Source organism: Pristiophorus japonicus, chromosome 19, assembly GCF_044704955.1.
Source record: "Pristiophorus japonicus isolate sPriJap1 chromosome 19, sPriJap1.hap1, whole genome shotgun sequence".
Lineage (NCBI taxonomy): Eukaryota > Metazoa > Chordata > Chondrichthyes > Pristiophoridae > Pristiophorus > Pristiophorus japonicus.
This window is the reverse complement of record NC_091995.1, coordinates 81,193,766-81,211,601: the sequence shown is the minus strand read 5'-3', so window position 1 is coordinate 81,211,601 and position 17,836 is coordinate 81,193,766. Positions and strand designations below refer to the sequence as shown.

Sequence of the window (17,836 nt, the reverse complement as noted above, 5' to 3'; positions counted from 1 at the left end):
AAATACAGTTCTGGCACAGCCCGACTTCTCACCCTAGTGGCGGAAAAGAGCGGCATCAACAGCTAGAAGGCCCGGCCAGATATTTCAATGTATCCACGGAGATACTGCTGAGTTAGGACACCGAGGGCTTCAGGCCTCATAGAAAGACTTGCATTTATATAGCACTTTTCACAATCACTGGACATCTCACAGCGCTTTACAGTCAGACAATGAAGTACTTTTGGCGTGCAGTCACTGTTGTAATGTGGGAAACGCGGCAGCTAATTTGTGCACAGCAAGCTCCCACAAACAGCAATGTGATAAGAACATAAGAAGATTATCTGGTCATTATGTAATCTGTTTGAGTGATATTGATTGAGGGATAAATATTGGCCTCAGGATCCGGGGATAACTCCCCTGCTCTTCTTCGAAATAGCTATAGGACCGTTTACGTCCACCCAAGAGCTGACACTGTGGAGAATTACAGTGAATTTACAGCACTGCAAAACGCCATTCGACCCAACTGGTCTGTGCCAGTATTTGTCCAGAGAAAGAAATCAGGACCAATACTCTCCGACTCCTTCAGGCATTCGAAACCTGCCCCGGAGCTCACATAGACCTTTTTTTAATTAACCCATTCCAAGTACTTATTGTTTAATTCTGATGATTACAGACCTGTTGCGTGTTTTCTATTATTTCAGACTTCCAGACTCTCTTTTATACAAACATTGGCTGGAATGGTTTTGATACTTATTCTGGGTTGCACCCAACAATCAGCAATACACAGTATTCAGGCCGTTAACAATATTCTTGAATAAAAGGCAACAAGTAGCTGGAGACAGCAAGAACACTCATTTTTATTGAAAGACTTGGGTGTTATATTTAATATCCAGAATGTCAATAGACATGAAATTAGTCATAGGTGGGTTACAGAGGCAAGGGCAGGTATCGGGTCGACCCAATCATCATGTGACCAGTTGTCCAAATTAACTGGACACTGACCCTTCAGTCCATTGGGTGGGGATTCCCAATCTTCACGAAAATGCATTGAGAGAGACGGGGTCTGCAACACCCTTCAATGCGTCTCTGCATTATCTCCTTTTACACAGAACACCAGGGGAAGAGTATATGTCCAGATGCTTTTTCAAATTGGAATTGCATCAACAACCGAAAAAAAATAGTATCCAATTATTATTTTACAATACATACAGCCTGGTGAACTCCCCGCCATTTTGTTTTTGGAGGTGCCAACATCAATTGACGCAGAAGATTAACAATTTTTCCATCTTCAGTGTTGAGGCATTCCTTATAAATGGTCTGCATCAGTTCAGTGAGCACGAGGTAGGCTGAAAATGTGCGCTGTATATATTATAAAACAAAGCAGCCGGCAACAGATTTGGTTACCAGAGTGTAAGTGGTCCCAAGTAGGTTTTGAACTGCGATGTCCTTAAAATTGATCTTTGGACCACCTACAACCAAGCGACACACCAGGCCATCGGGATACTAAAAGCCCCAGTTACAGGACAGTAACGTGCACGGCAACCGCTGATCACCGTGCTCTGGGAAGCAACAACTTTCTTGGTTGGTCCTTCGCTGCTGTGGGAACAGACGCTCCATTACCGCGGAGTGATTTTCTTCAAGCTTCTGTTCAGCTGCAAAACAAAAATAAACTTGTAAATATTTTGGCCTGATGACAAGACAAGAGGTCGATCCATTTTTGGACTCTAGGGGAATTAAGGGATATGGGGGTGGTGCGAGAAGGTGGAGTTGAGGTAGAAGAGCAGCCAAGATCTTATTGAATGACGGAGCAGGCTCGAAGGGCCAAATGGCCGACTCCTGCTATTACTTATGAGGCAAGTCTATCACTAGCAGGTCTCCTCCTGACACATTGGCGTTACAACAGTGAGAGTTACATATAATGCAGTTTATTAATCTGCTGTTAAAGTAGAGCTTATTGCAACAAATTCTACCTGTTGCAGACGCCAACATCTTGGGTCAATTGGGGTTGGTGAGGGACATTTTCAGATTGATGGGAGCTGCTAAAATTCTAGCTCCAGGAAAGAAAGTACCAGCATGAAATAACTGGCTTTCTTTCTCGTTATACTGTTAACACTTTGCGATGACATCAAATATATAACAATAATTTTCCCAAACACCTCCATTTCTGGATGGTCTTCGAAAGTTCTCTCTGGAGGATGAAACCCTCACTCTCTCTCTGCTGTTTGTTGGGACGCCTACGTGGAATTTGGGCTCTCAACCCAAACCCATTGGACGCCAGCTCCACTGCTCACAAGCTGGGCCAAATGGGGAATCTTCAATCACGGGGCTAAACAGGTGGAGAAAATAGGAAAACTTCACGGATTTGGGGATTGGGCGGGAAAGTGGCGTTGAGGTGGAAGATCAGCCATGATCTTATTGAATGGCGGAACAGGCTCGAGGGGCCGAATGGCCGACTCCTGCTGCTACTTCTTGCGTTCTTACGAAAGGAGTTCTTTGAGGCGGGGGCAGTTAACTGCAGTCAAATAAAGGGAGCTTCGCTGTGCAGCTGGCCTGCGCTGTACCTGGATAGGTTGTCCAACCTCCAGCAGTGTTGGACAAGAAAAATTCACCAGAATAGAAAGATAAAATGAACGACACAGAATAAAGGTTTCTGCACCAGTGAACAATCTTTTAACACATTACCAATGGTTTACTAAACGAGTGCCACTTCAAACATTTTGATATCTGTTGTCTATTGAAGGCCTGTGAAGAGAGTATCCAACTTCAGTCAGATTTCACCCCCAACTCACTCCCCGGAAAAGCATCCAGCCCACTCGCCTGGCAATCCCACTGAAGGGTGGCCCGAGAGAGCCACTCTTCAATTATCACTGCACCCTCATATTACACAGGTCAATGAATCTCACCTTGTGGTAAAATTAGGCCTTCCCGATTTGTACAACTTCTAATTTTAATGCAGTTACACACTTTTGGAGCAGTTAAAAAAAAAAATAAAGCCCATTTAAACAGCCGGAGATTCAGGAACACAGACATGATAAGTCCACGTTCCACTGGTGGGAATATCTGACCTAGAAAGAGCTTAATGAAGTCAGTGAGTGAAGATGGGTTACGTAAAATAAAATGCTCATCCTCACTTCTTCGAATTTGTGAATCTGCCTGATGAAGAAGTCGCCGTATCTCCGAGCCACTTTGGTGTCTGCGATGTGGATCATGTCCTGGAATCAACAGAGGAAACAGATTTTAAACAAAAATGCAAATCCTTCTACTGTAGGCAAAGGCACGGTCTTGGTGCTTTACTACATCCACTGGAAAGGCCGGGCTTCAATCCCCAGTCTGTCTCAAGTCAGCCAGGGCCACAACTGGCCTCACGCTCAAACGTCCCGATGGGAGCGAAAGCCCCTATTTTCCAAATACATCGCTTTATGGCGCAGTCTGAGATGACACCCGGGGTAAGAGTTAAAGCAATTTTTCTGATAAGCATGAAGTGTATTGAAGTTTGGACCAAAGCAGGGGATGTCTCCACAGAAACAGGATGCTAGACACTGCGAGAGTCATTCACCCGTTCAAATGTGTCAATCTGACCACCTGTGTGTTTACAGTAATTCATGGCAACAGTCGATTGCGGTAATAAGACCTGATTTCAGGACAATGGGCAGCTGGTCGTTTAGTTTACATTGTCTGTTTGTTAAGGCGAATGTTTGGTGCGGAGGTGTGGCAGGAGATCGTGGCGGAGGTTCGGCGAGTGTTTTTGTGGCGGAGAAGCGGCGAGAGATCGTGGCGGAGGAGCGGCAAATGAGGGTACGGAGCCCAGAAGAGCCGAGGGCAGCCAGGGCCATCCCGCACTGAGGTATGTGTGCACACTGGGTCCGTGCAGCAGAGCAGGTCTCCAGTCGTCCTGGTTAACCCTCGCCACTGGATAAAGGCCTAGCTCTGACAAGCCCGTGTGGTGGCTGGTGTGCAACAGTCACCAGATGTTAAAAAAATCCACGCACGGGCATCTTCCACCCCTTCAACTGGAGTTCAGGACTGGAACATCGGGTCCTTCATTGAAACATCTGTGAACTCTTGTGGAAGTAAGTCATGCTCGGTCGAGGGACTGCCTATGATGATAATGATGTATGTACTGCTGATGTACCATTGATAGTATGTATGGAATGTAGAGTCAACGATTCAAGACATGATTTTGTATGAGTTGTGAGAGAAGACGGTTTTAGCAGAGACACTAGAATTGACATGTGTTTCTCAAGCAGGGAACATACACTGGTTTTGTGAAGTGTATGTCTCAGTAACTTTCATACTGGTTTGAGTATAGTATGAAGTTTTAAATAAAGCCCTCATCCTGCCATTACTACAACTGAGTGTGTGTGTAATCTGACGTTTAAGGCAACGAAATGAAAGAGTAACAAAGCAGTCCAACAGTTCCTGCGAAGATGCGACCGCACAGCGGTCTGGAGGTCCTGTGCAGGCTGCTCACTTCTTCAACAGGGAGGAAACCGTAATGCCAGAAACAGTTGAATGGACCAGGCACGGGGAAAAAAAAATTTAAGAGGGAACATTGCTCATACCCTAGGGTCACTCATAGAAAATAATTTATCTCCGGCCGTCCCAAAGCGCTTTACAGCCAATGCAGTACTTTTTGAAGTGTAGTCACTGTTGTAATGTGGGAAATGAAACGCAGCAGCCAATTTGCGCACAGCAAGCTCCCACAAACAGCAATGTGATAATGACCAGATGAACTGTTTTGTGATGCTGATTAGGGATAAATATTGGCCACTGGTAGAATAAAAGGTGCTCTTCCAGAGCCCAAAACCCACCTTATCGATGTAGAAGTCAACCTCAGAGGCAGACTGAAACTCGCCGTCCAGGGCCGAGATCCCGCTGGTCCAGACCAGGTTCTTCATCTTGTGCTTGAAGACCAAGAGGTTGATGCGGAACTCCTGCTCGGTCATGTCCAGAAATCCCGCCAGCTTCACCACAGGCATTGTGGTGTACAGCTTCAGGAAACTGCAAGGGTAGGGAAGGCAACCAAATCAACGGCAAGAGCGATTGGCGTGTATTTATATTAGCCGCAAAACCCGTGACATGTATTAAATGGAGCACATCTTCAGGTGGTTAGTAACTGAACCCCCAACTAATGCAATTTCCCCCCCCCCCACCCCCCCCACCCCAGTAATTATCCATCAATCTCTGCTTCTGTGTGTCTCGGGCTGTCAAATCCCCTGCAAGGTCACCTTGACGCAATTGATGGATCTCTTTCCCGTGGCAGGAGGTTGTCAAGTCCCACTCCGAGATTTCAATGCTGATCCGACTCTGGACTTGGGCTGCACACATATATTATATATATATCGCTGTCCCTAATTGCCCTCAAGAAGTTGGTGGTGAGCCACCGCCTTGAACCATTGCAGTACTCATACAAAATCATGTCTTGAATCGTTGACTCTACATTCCATACATACTATCAATGGTACATCAACAGTACATACATCATCCAGGCTATTTCTGAGGGCAGTTCAGAGTCAACCACATTGCTGTGGGTCCAGAGTCACATATAGGCCAGACCGGGTGAGGATGGCAGATTTCCTTCCCCAAAAGGACATTAGTGAACCAGATGGGTTTAAACAAAAAACCCTCCAGATTTATTGAATTAACTGCATTTAAATTCCTGCTGTGGTGAGATGTGAACTCACGTCTCCGGATCATTAGTCCAGGCTTCTGGATTACTAGTCCCACAACATAACCATTATGCTACCATACCCCATTGCTTCGATTGTAAGAAATTGTGAATTGTAAGAAATTGACGGATTCACTCCCTGGTACAATAGCTAACACGACTTGAACAGCGTGAACATCAATCACTGATAACAGGCAGCTCCACACATCTGAAGGCCAAGAATGGCCTGTCTGACTCTAACCCTGGGAGGATGGGAAGCGGAGGGTTTCACTCAAGAGTTGAGACAAAGAACCCGACATATCATGGGTTAAATGGTCCTGTCCATATCCTACACCACGCCCACCCCTAAAAAGAGAATCAAAGAAAGACCTAGAGGGCTTTTCCGGGCAGACAGTGAAGATAAGAACTGTTTGTGCCACCAGCCGCCTGTCTGATCGGGACCAATACCAGCTACTTGTCACGGTCATATGTCTATCCTGATTGTGTGTTGTGTTTGTGACTATATTTGAACTACCGCTCCCTTAATAAAATGCCTTATAACTCCCAAGAACCTTTGGGTATCGGTGTGTGACCTGTGATCCTACCAACTGTTGCTTGCTCATTTCTTTCCCATCGCTCCTCTCCTTAAAAAGCCTCTACTCTTTGCTGGGGAATGGTTCTACAGGGACAAGTCAGCCTGAAGTAACTTGCCACGGGATTTTTGTTGTACTTTATAACAAATGCACGAGTGGATGAAAGGGTCTGGCTTCTGCTGCTCCGGTTATACTCGGCGCTTACATACCTACGGATGGTGGACAGTACGGACTGCTGCTGCACCTCATCCATGAACACTTTCAGCTGCTGCAGGAAGGGCTCCTTGTGGTAGTTGGGATGGACAGACTCATAATTTGGCACCACTGGCGACAGGAACTTGGGGCAGGCAAAACTGAATAGCTCCTCGAAAATCTGCATCTCTCTGTATCGGTGGGGGGGGGGGGGGGGGGAGGAGGGGGGGGAAGGGCAAGGTTATAAGCAGAGAGAAAATTGGGAGGCCGTCATCTAAACAAAGCATTGGAAAAGCACAGCAGTTCAAGGAGAAAGGACATGTTATAGTTTCATAAGAACATAAGAAATAGGAGCAGGAGTAGGCCATTTGGCCCCTCGAGCCTGCTCCGCCATTCAATAAGATCATGGTTTCAGCTGGAACACTTAATACCACATACACACGTTATTTTGAGCACTGATGCAGCACCACAATAGCAGTTATGTTTCACCACCTTAGAATTTCATTACGACAGGGACTTGCGGGAGTCTACTGAAATACCTCTTTTCTTAAACAGCAGTCAAGTGAAGCCACAAGGTGTTCAGTAATACAGAGCGAAGGGCCTACCCGGTCTGCGGCTGGGACTGGTCCCTGTACCCACCTTACAACAGTGACCACACTCCAAAAGTACTTAATTGGCTGAAAAGCACTTTGAGACGTCCACTGGTCGTGAAAGGCGCTATATAAATGCAAGTCGTCTTCTTACCCAGCAAACTCAATTCTAGAAACAAAAGCAAAATTCTGCTGATGCTGGAAATCTGAAATAGAAACAGTGAAAATGATGGAAATACTCAGCGGGTCAGGCAGCATCTGTGGAGAGAGAAACAGAGTTAACGTTCAGGTCGTTGAGCTTTCGTAAGAACCACTGAAGTTGGAGTGCAGAAGGGGGCCATATGTCTCAGTATCTGTGCGCCTCCTTACTAAGCCGCTCACCGGCTTTTGCATTGTAAATATTGCCCATGGTGATGAAAGGTCACCGACCTGAAACATTAACTCAGTTTCTCTCTCCACAGATGTCGCCTGATCCGCTGAGTGTTTCGAGCATTTTGTGTTTTTATTTTAAAACGCATTTCTAGCCCCATTTGTTTACATGTTTACAAGTAGGCAAGCCGTCAGAGACTTCGAACCACTAACCAATGCAGTAGAGTTCTCAATGCAAAAATGTCAAACAACTGAAAGCAATCCTATTTATACATCTCGAAGAACTGTTTCTAAGCAACCTCCGATGATTTACTCTGAACCCATCAATTCTGAGCTTTTCATGATCCTTGTGTGCAGTGTGCTACTACACCAGTAGGTGGCAATGTTGCACCACGAATGCTTCAATCTCCCTGGAATGTAGAACACAGCTCAGCTGGAACATAGTTGAGGCAAAGAACATTGCATTTTTAAAAGAAAAAGTAGATAAGCATCTGATACGGAGGAAGATGATATGGAGAGAGAGCAGAGCAGTAGAATTAGTTTTGGATTGCTTTAGTAAGGAGATGTCACAGACACGGAGTTGTAAATCCTTCTTCTGCACTCTTCAATGGGTTGGGGACAGCATTTGCCTGTTCCATATAACACATTCACAATCAGTGTGCCAAATATAAACAAGGGCAGCTGCAATATGGGGAGCTGTCAGAGTGGAAACTGGTTACCAGTGGAGCAATGCTCCTGCTAAGGTGCGCGCTTGGAATGAGGATGAATTTGCTGCTGTCCTGAATGAATTCAATGTGGTCATCGAAGACCTCTCCTGCTCTGCAGACACTGGTGTTCAGTATGAGGAGCACTTGAACCAAATTAATTGAACGTGCAGTAATCTGAAAGGTCCCGCGCAGTCCGCTCACCGACCTTTACGTTACAAATAACGCTCATGCGCAGGAATTTAAAGGGACCGCGCTTTACAAGAAACAGGCTGTCCGGAACAAAGTGCAGCTTATAAGGAACATTGCAGTGGAGTTCCACAAGGGTATATTGTCCAGTGTTTGCAGATAACTCTGAATTGGATGTAGTGGCCAACGATGTTAACAGTAATCCAGGGCGATCCGGAGAGGTCGGCAGAGAGCTGGCAGATGAAGTTCAACACGGTTACATATAAAGTCATGAGATTAGGTAGAAGCAGCAAGGCTGCGGGTTACATATTAAATTACAGTGGGCTTGAGGCAACAGGGCAGGAAGAGGTCCGGGGCATTTACCGGATAGGTTGTTAAAAATATCGGTTCAATGTTCACAGGTGGTGAGAAAGCAATTAAAGTAATGAGATATATAAACAGAGGTGTGAGTTATAAAGGAAGTAATGTTGAAATTATATCTGGAACACCATTCCCAATTCTGGTCTGTACTGCAAGCAAGGTGCAGATTTTATGCGGGAGGGGAAGAAAGAAAGACTTGCAATTAAATAGCACCTTTTACAACCACCGAGCATCTCAAAGCACTTTACAGCCAATGAAGTACTTTTGTGGTGTCATCACTGTTGTAATGTGGGCAACGCGGCAGCAAGCTCCAACAAACATCAATGTGATAATGACCAGATAATGTTTTTTTTGTTGATTGAGGGATAAATATTGGCCAGGACAATAGTGCCATGGGATCTTTTATGTCCATCCGAAAGACTGCACTGCACTGGGAGCGTCAGCCTGGAATTTTATGCTCAAGTCCCTGGAGTGGGACTTGAACCCACAACCTTCTGACTCTCAGACGAGCATGCCATATTTATGCTGTCAAGAGAAAATAGGAAATTTAATCAACAGTTTTATTATAACAAGATGATAACATTTTGGAGCACATTGCCTGCAGGGGTGGTGGAACAGAAAACTATGGAAGGGTTTAACAAAAAAAAACTGGGTAAATTCTTATCAGGAAAGGGGCTACCAGTATATTAGTTTCAGAATTACGGAGCCTGATGGAAAGTTTAGAAAGTCAAGCCATTTCCATAAATATAATTTTAATCAAGATTCTTGTTCCTAAATTTTAGGCTTTACTTTCCCATTGATTGTAGCTGTAATGTATGCTCACAGGTTTTCGCAGGTTTGTAGAGCTGTTGCATTGTGAGTGGCTTAGCCAGTCACGTGGTGCTCACAAGACTCAATAAAACCCCAGCCAGTTGGATTCAGGGAATCCACGATGAGGCAGGTGGTTGTGAGCCTAGTGGATGAACTGGTAAAGTGTCGTGTGATTGTTAAACCTTTGTTAATAAACCAACTAGTTTTTAATAGCAATATGTTGCTATGAATTCTTAAGCAAAGAACCCGTGAAGCAAATACATTACAGTAGCCGTTGCAGAATTTTTCAAAATTCAATTAAACTGGGACATCACCTTTCGAGTAACTGAGGACTAAGTATTCCTGGGAAATAACAAACTGGGCTTGAATTGACAGCAGAGGTTGTCAACATCTGTTCCAGAACTTCTGACCAGTGCTGCTATAGCCTTGTACCTTTATCTTGAATTTTAGTCTTTAATAGTCTTCTCCTAATTTTAGTCTCATTAAAGAAAATCCAATTTTGGGCAAAGGCTACGTTTCCTTTAGGTAAATGAACAGAATAAGGTTGAAGCAACCACATATTTAAGTGCAGATTTTGAATGTACCCAACCACCTGCTGCCGAATCCTTTTACACAGAACTCCTGATGCAAGCAGGAACACTTGAATACAAAATCCTGATCCAAGCAGAAAGTGTACAATTATCTCTGAAATCATCAGCTGAATAGTCAGCCCACAAGCTTCCAACAGAAAGCAGCATGTTGCAGAAAGCGAGCCAACATTGCCATTAGGGGTCTTCCATTGTTTCGATTGTTGAGTTGCTGAATCATTGATTAAATGGGCTCAGAGTTCAAAGATTTGAAAACTAACCACTTTTATCAGCAGAAGTTCTGATCTAAAATTAATTTAATTATTCTGCAAACAGCAGAGGTCAAAACACGTCACTAAAATCACCTGTTTAAAAAAAACAGGATAACATGATTGACAACGCTCCTGTGAAGCACCTTGGGACGTTTTGCTACATTACTGGCGCTATAGAAATGCAGGTTAGATGCAGGAAAAATGTTCCCGATGTTGGGAAAGTCCAGGACCAGGGGTCACAGTCTAAGGATAAGGGGTAAGCCATATAGGACCAAGATGAGGAGAAACTTTTTCACCCAGAGAATTGTGAACCTGTGGAATTCTCTACCACAGAAAGTTGTTGAGTCCAGTTCGTTGGATATATTCAAAATGGAGTTAGATGTGGCCCTTACGGCTAAAGGGATCAGGGGGTATGGAGAGAAGGCAGGGGTGGGATACTGAAGTTGCATGATCATATTGAATGTTGGTGCAAGCTCGAAGGGCCGAATAGCCTGCTCCTGCATCTATTTTCTATGTTTTTATGAAACACAGAAATTTACAGCACGGAAGGAGACCATTCAGCCCATTGTGTCTGTGCCGCCCAACAAAGAGCTATCCAGCCTAATCCCACTTTCCAGCTCTTGGTCCGTAGCCCTGTAGGTTACGGCACTTCAAGTGCATATCCAAGTACTTTTTAAATGTGGTGAGGGTTTCTGCCTCTACCACCCTTTCAGGCAGTGAGTTCCAGACCCCCACCACCCTCTGGGTGAAAAAAGTTCTCAGCTCCCCCCTAAATCTCCTACCAAATACTTTGAATCTATGTCCCCTGGTTGACCCCTCTGCTACGGGATCTAGGTCCTTCCTATCCATGCTATCTCGGTCCCTCATAATTTTATACACCTCAATTAAATGTCCCCTCAGCGTGCTTTTTGTAATGTAGGACAATGCGTCATAACCGAACAATTGCAAAAGAGATGGACGGCAGAGGGAAGAGCAGACCTACCCCTTCTGCATGCGCAGCATTTTGTCTCCATACTTTTCCCGCAGCTGGGTGTGGATACTCTCGTCGATCCTCATCGGGTACAGGGTCAGGGCGATGGCCAGCAGACTGTGCATCTGCTCATTCTGTTTGTTTATCTACAGAAGGATTTTTAAAAAGGGGCCGGGGGGGGTGGGGGGGGGGAGGAAGAAGAGAAAGAAAATGGGATTTTAATTTCCTCTCCAACGTTATCCTGATTTGTGGTCTATTCCACACAACAGTTTGGAAAACCGACATGTATTTCTGTTTAACACGTGTGACTCGGATGTGATTTCAATTCAGTCTCCACAATCTCCACAGCTGGCCAAGAGAAGACCCTGCAGCAAATCCTAGGAATAAACTCAACATAAATACTCGAAACGCCACTGAAGATTCTCACACAAGTTGGACCAAAACAGCTGCCTTCTGGACATCAGCAATAAGCTCAGAATGACACACTATTTATGCAATTCGAATGCAGGCAAGCAAGATGATACCAAGTCTTAAGTTAGTAGCCATACACAGCTATAGATGCAACGTTTCTGTCCGTCTCTACCCCCTACTGTATAAAACAAGATTCCACTGTATACACACGCAATGCATTAAGCGGGTTTGGGGCCAGCTTGAATGGCTTAGCGGACAAATGCATCATCTGCTGTGGTACTTAGACAGGAAAGCAGGTCCAGTCCCTGGTGATAGGGCAGGATATATATCTGGCCAGAGTTCCCTTGTCTGGGATGGGGCAGTGGGAAGGGAAGGAGGGAAATCTGCCATGGTGCTGCTCAGTAAGTAGCACTCTCGCCTCGGAGCCAGAAGGTTGTGGGGTAAATGGGTAGTAAGAGGAGGGGTGGGGTCGATTAGGGACCAAAAAGGAGAGCTATGCATGAAGGTAGAGGGCATGGCTGAGCTACTAAATTAGTACTTTGCATCGGTCTTTAGCAAGGAAGGAGGTGGCAGAGGGGACACTGGATGGGATAAAAATTGATAAAGCCGAGATACTAGAAAGGCTGGCTATATTTAAAGTAGATAAATCACCAGGATCGGATGGGATGCAACCTAGGACGCAGAGGAAAGTGAAGGAAGAAATAGCAGAGATACTGGCCATAATTTTCCAATCCTCCTGACAAACACAGGTGGTACCAGAGGATTGGAGAATTGCAAATGTTACAAGCTTGTTCAAAAAAGGATGTAAAGATAAACCCAGCATTACAGGCCAGTCAGTTTAACCTGGGTAGGGGGGAAGCTTTTAGAAACAATAATCAGGGACAAAATTAATTAAGGAAAGCCAGCATGGATTTGTGAAAGGCAAATCATGTTTAACCAACTTGATCGAGTTTTTTGATAAGGTAACAGAGAGGGTTGATGAGGGCAATGGGGTTGATGTGGTGTACATAGATTTCTAAAAGGAATTGGACAAAGAGGCAATTAGGCTTGCCAGCAAAGTTAAAGCCCATGGAATAAAATGGACAGTGGCAGTATGGATACAAAATTGGCTAAGTGATAGGAAACAGAGTAGCGACGAAGGGTTGTTTTTCGGACTGGAGGAAGGTACAAGTGGTGTTCCCCTGGGGGTTGGTTCTAGGACCACTGCTTTTCTAGATATATATTAAAGACTTGGACATGGATGTACAGGGCACAATTTCAAAATGTGCAGAAGACACAAAACTTGGAAGTATAGTGAACAGTGAGGAGGATAGTGAAAGACTTCAAGAGAAGATAGACAGGCTGGTGGAATGGGCAGACACATGGCAGATGAAATTTAACGCAGAAAGATGCAAAGTGATAGATACATTTTAGTCAAAAGAATGAGGGGAAATATAAACTAAAGAGTACAATCCTAAACAGAGACACCTAGGGGTATATGTGTACAAATCGTTGAAGGTAGCAGGGCAGGTTGAGAAAGCAGTTCAAAAAGCTTCCCGGGCTTCATGAATGAAGGTAGAGTACAAAAGTGTGCAAATTATGATGAACCTTTATAAAACACTGGTTTGGCCTCAACCGGAGTATTGTGTCCAATTCAGGGCGCCACACTTTAGGAAGGATGTGAAGGCCTTAGAGAGGGCGCAGAAAAGGTTTATGAGAATGGTTTCAGGGATGAGGGACTTCAGTTACCTGGATAGACTGGAGAAACTGAGGTTGTTCTCCGTGGAGCAGAGAAGATTGAGAGATTTGATCGAGGTGTTCAAAATCATGAAGGGTCTGGATAGAGTAGATAGAGAGAAACTGTTCCCATTGGCAGAAGAGTCGAGAACCAGAGGACGCAGATTTAAGGCGATTGGCAGAAGAACCAAAGGGGACATGAGGAAAAACTTTTTTTACGCAGCGAGTGGTTAGGATCTGGAATGCACGGCCTGAAAGGGTGGTGGAGGCAGATTCAATCGTGGCTTTCAAAAGGGAATTGGATAAGTAGCTGTAAGAAAAAAAATTTCAGGGATACGGGGAAAGAGCGGGGGAGTGGGACTAGCGGAGGTGCTCGTGCAGAGAGCCGGCACGGACTCCATGGTCCGTACTGTAAGCATTCTAGGATTTTATAGGTCCCACTCCAGAGACTTGAGCACAAAACCAAATCTAGGCCGACACTCCCAGTGCAGTACTGAGGGAGCTGTTGGAGGTGCCATCTTTTAGATGGACGTAAAAGATTCCAAGGCACTATTTGGAAGAAGAGCAGGGAGTTCTACCCGGTGTCTTAACTAATATTAAGTCCTCAACCAACATCACTGAAACAGATCTGGTCATTATCACATTGCTGTTTGCGGGAGCTTGCTGTGCGCAAATTGGCTGCCACGTTTCCTACATTACAACAGTGACTACACTCCAAAAATACATAATTGGGTGTAAAGCGCTTTGGGACGTCCTGAGGTCGTGAAAGGCGCTATAGAAATGCAAGTCTTTCAATCGCTACCCAGTGATTCCTGCTGGAAGGTCATCACCTATGGACACTGGAGTAAGAACAAGTTTGAGCTTGGCTGATGCCCTTCCTGACTGGTTGACACTCACTGGCTCAGCTTACACATACAAAATGGTCATTTCGGTGAGGCAGGAGGGTTCTTGTGAGCTGGGGGAACCATTAAGAATCGGAAGTGTCAGGAAAGGCAGTGAGAAACTGGAGAAGAAAAAACACCATTTACTCGTGCTAATTCAAAGTAATTTTGCTGATTGAAAAAATTTTTTAATTATCCAGTAGTTTAATAATTTAATTTAAATAAAAAACAGCCCTGGAGGCACTTTCTTGTGCAAACATTTTTAAATTAAACAACTTCAAATGAAGAGGAGTAGATCGTATATACAAAGCCCCATAAACATTGTTTTTCTTTTGGGTTTACCATTTCGTATTTGTAGGTCGAGCGCTGAAACATGTTCTTGGTTCTCTGAATATACAGCAGTATGTTGGCAAACACACGGATCGAATCCTGGTAACGTCGCATCATCAGGTAGGCAAAGCCCACATAATAATAGGTCGTGACCTGACACTCTGGCACCCGGGAGTACATGCTCTGCAATGGAATTGGACACAACACAAAGCAGGTTTAGAACAAGGAATCCAACTCCCACAACCAGGCACACAGGCGTAGAAATCCAACATTTAACTCTCCCTGTGAAGACCAAGTTTTGTACGGTCTCTGTAGATCTACCAGCCTCAGTGAATTACTTTGTCTGGGATGATGAGGGGACAGCAGATGAATTAGGTTCAACAACTAGGAACTGGAGAGTTGTAATCATTACAAGATCAGTGCGGGAAGCACGAGACAGCAGTTGGAAAGTTTTCAGTAACCAGCATGAGAGAGGAGTTACCAGTACATCAGACGTTGTGAAATCTATAGAAGAGTGATTGGAGTATTCTGCTACTCTCCCTCACGGTTGAGATGAACCATATTTCAAGAGCAAGTAAAACCTGGGGGGAAATGCTGACGAGTGAGTGCTTGCAATTAAATGCTGGACTGACTTGGAAAGACAATATTTGATCTGACAGCCAAATGCATTTAATAAGAACATAAGAAATAGGAGCAGGAGTAGGCCATACGACCCCTCGAGCCTGCTCCGCCATTTAATACGAACATGGCTGATCCGATCATGAGCTCAGCTCAACTTCCCTGCCCGCTTCCCCATAATCTCTTAATCCTTTATTGGTTAAGAAACTGTCGATCTGTCTTAAATTTATTCAATGTCCCAGCTTCCACTGCTCTCTGAGGCAGCGAATTCCACAGATTTACAACCCTCAGAGAAGACATTTCTCCTCATCTCAGTTTTAAATGGGCAGCCCCTTATTCTAAGATTATGACCCCTAGTTCTAGTCTCCCCCCATCAGTGGAAACATCCTCTCTGCATCCACCTTGTCAAACCCCCTCATAATCTGATACGTTTCGATAAGATCACCGCTCTTCTAAATTCCAATTAACTTTTCCTCGTAAGTCAACCCCCTCATCTCCAGAATCAACCTAGTGAACCTTCTCTGAACTCCTCCAAAGCAAGTATGTCCTTTCGTAAATATGGAAACCAAAACTGTACACAGTATTCCAGGTGTGGCCTCAACCAATCAATCAATCATAGGCAGCCCCTCGGAATCGAGGAAGACTTGCTTCCACTCTTAGAATGAATCCTTAGGTGGCTGAACAGTCCAATATGAGAGCCACAGTCCGTGTCATAGGTGGGACGGACAGCTGTTGAGGGGAAGGGAGGGTGGGACAGATTTGCCGCACGTTTTTTCCATTGCCTGCGCTTGTCTTCTGCATGCAGTCGGCGATGAGACTCGAGGCGCTCAGCGCCCTCCCAGATGCACTTCCTCCACTTAGGGCGGTCTTTGGCCAGAGACTCCCAGGTGTCGGTGGGGATGTCGCACTTTATCAGGGAAGCTTTGAGGGTGTCCTTGTAACGTTTCCTCTGTCCACCTTTGGCTCATTTTCCATGAAGGAGTTTCGAGTAAAGCGCTTGCTTTGGGAGTCTCGTGTCTGGAATGCGGACAATGTGGCCTGACCAGCGGAGCTGATCAAGTGTGATCAGTGCTTCAATGCTGGGGATGTTGGCCTGGATGAGGACACTGGTGTTGGTGCGTCTGTCCTCCTAGGGGATTTGTAGGATCTTGCGGAGGCATTTCTCCAGCAACTTGAGGTGTCTTCTGCACATAGAAAATAGGTGCAGGAGCAGGCCATTCAGCCCTTCTAGCCTGTACCGCCATTCAATGAGTTCATGGCTGAACATGAAACTTCAGTACCCCCTTCCTGCTTTCTCGCCATAACCCTTGATCCCCCGAGTAGTAAGGACTTCATCTAACTCCCTTTTGAATATATTTAGTGAATTGGCCTCAACTACTTTCTGTGGTAGAGAATTCCACAGGTTCACCACTCTCTGGGTGAAGAAGTTTCTCCTCATCTCGGTCCTAAATGGCTTACCCCTTATCCTCAGACTGTGACCCCTGGTTCTGGACTTCCCCAACATTGGGAACATTCTTTCTGCATCTAACCTGTCTAAACCCGTCAGAATTTTAAACGTTTCTATGAGGTCCCCTCTCATTCTTCTGAACTCCAGTGAATACAATCCCAATTGATCCAATCTTTCTTGATAGGTCAGTCCCGCCATCCCGGGAATCAGTCTGGTGAACCTTCGCTGCACTCCCTCAATAGCAAGAATGTCCTTCCTCAAGTTAGGAGACCAAAACTGTACACAATACTCCAGGTGTGGCCTCACCAAGGCCCTGTACAACTGTAGCAACACCTCCCTGCCCCTGTATTCAAATCCCCTCGCTATGAAGGCCAACATGCCATTTGCTTTCTTAACCGCCTGCTGTACCTGCATGCCAACCTTCAATGACTGATGTACCATGACACCCAGGTCTCGTTGCACCTTCCCTTTTCCTAATCTGTCACCATTCAGATAATAGTCTGTCTCTCTGTTTTTACCACCAAAGTGGATAACCTCACATTTATCCACATTATACTTCATCTGCCATGCATTTGCCCACTCACCTAACCTATCCAAGTCACTCTGCAGCCTAATAGCATCCTCCTCGCAGCTCACACTGCCACCCAACTTAGTATCATCCGCAAATTTGGAGATACTGCATTTAATCCCCTCGTCTAAATCATTAATGTACAATGTAAACAGCTGGGGCCCCAGCACAGAACCTTGCGGCACTCCACTAGTCACTGCCTGCCATTCTGAAAAGTACCCGTTTACTCCTACTCTTTGCTTCCTGTCTGACAACCAGTTCTCAATCCACGTCAGCACACTACCCCCAATCCCATGTGCTTTAACTTTGCACATTAATCTCTTGTGTGGGACCTTGTCGAAAGCCTTCTGAAAGTCCAAATATACCACATCAACTGGTTCTCCCTTGTCCACTTTACTGGAAACATCCTCAAAAAATTCCAGAAGATTTGTCAAGCATGATTTCCCTTTCACAAATCCATGCTGACTTGGACCTATCATGTCACCATTTTCCAGATGCACTGCTATGACATCCTTAATAATTGATTCCATCACTTTACCCACTACTGAGGTCAGGCTGACCGGTCTATAATTCCCTGTTTTCTCTCTCCCTCCTTTTTTAAAAAGTGGGGTTACATTGGCTACC

The 17,836-nt window shown here is 45.1% G+C and overlaps 1 protein-coding gene across 2 annotated transcripts in view; it reads right to left on the bottom strand.

The window, feature by feature from the left end:
* Window positions 1-816: 816 nt before the first annotated feature.
* The window catches only part of eif3s6ip (eukaryotic translation initiation factor 3, subunit 6 interacting protein), a 65,416-nt gene continuing 48,396 nt past the window's right edge, over window positions 817-17,836 (bottom strand). For both annotated transcript variants that reach the window (XM_070861692.1, XM_070861693.1), the window contains 6 exons: window positions 14,592-14,762; window positions 11,254-11,387; window positions 6,429-6,602; window positions 4,791-4,980; window positions 3,111-3,191; window positions 817-1,631 (listed from right to left, as the gene is read on the bottom strand). In XM_070861692.1, coding sequence (XP_070717793.1) covers window positions 1,596-1,631; window positions 3,111-3,191; window positions 4,791-4,980; window positions 6,429-6,602; window positions 11,254-11,387; window positions 14,592-14,762 — 786 coding nt within the window. In that variant the 3' untranslated portion in view covers window positions 817-1,595. The remainder of the gene's footprint in view (window positions 1,632-3,110; window positions 3,192-4,790; window positions 4,981-6,428; window positions 6,603-11,253; window positions 11,388-14,591; window positions 14,763-17,836) is intronic.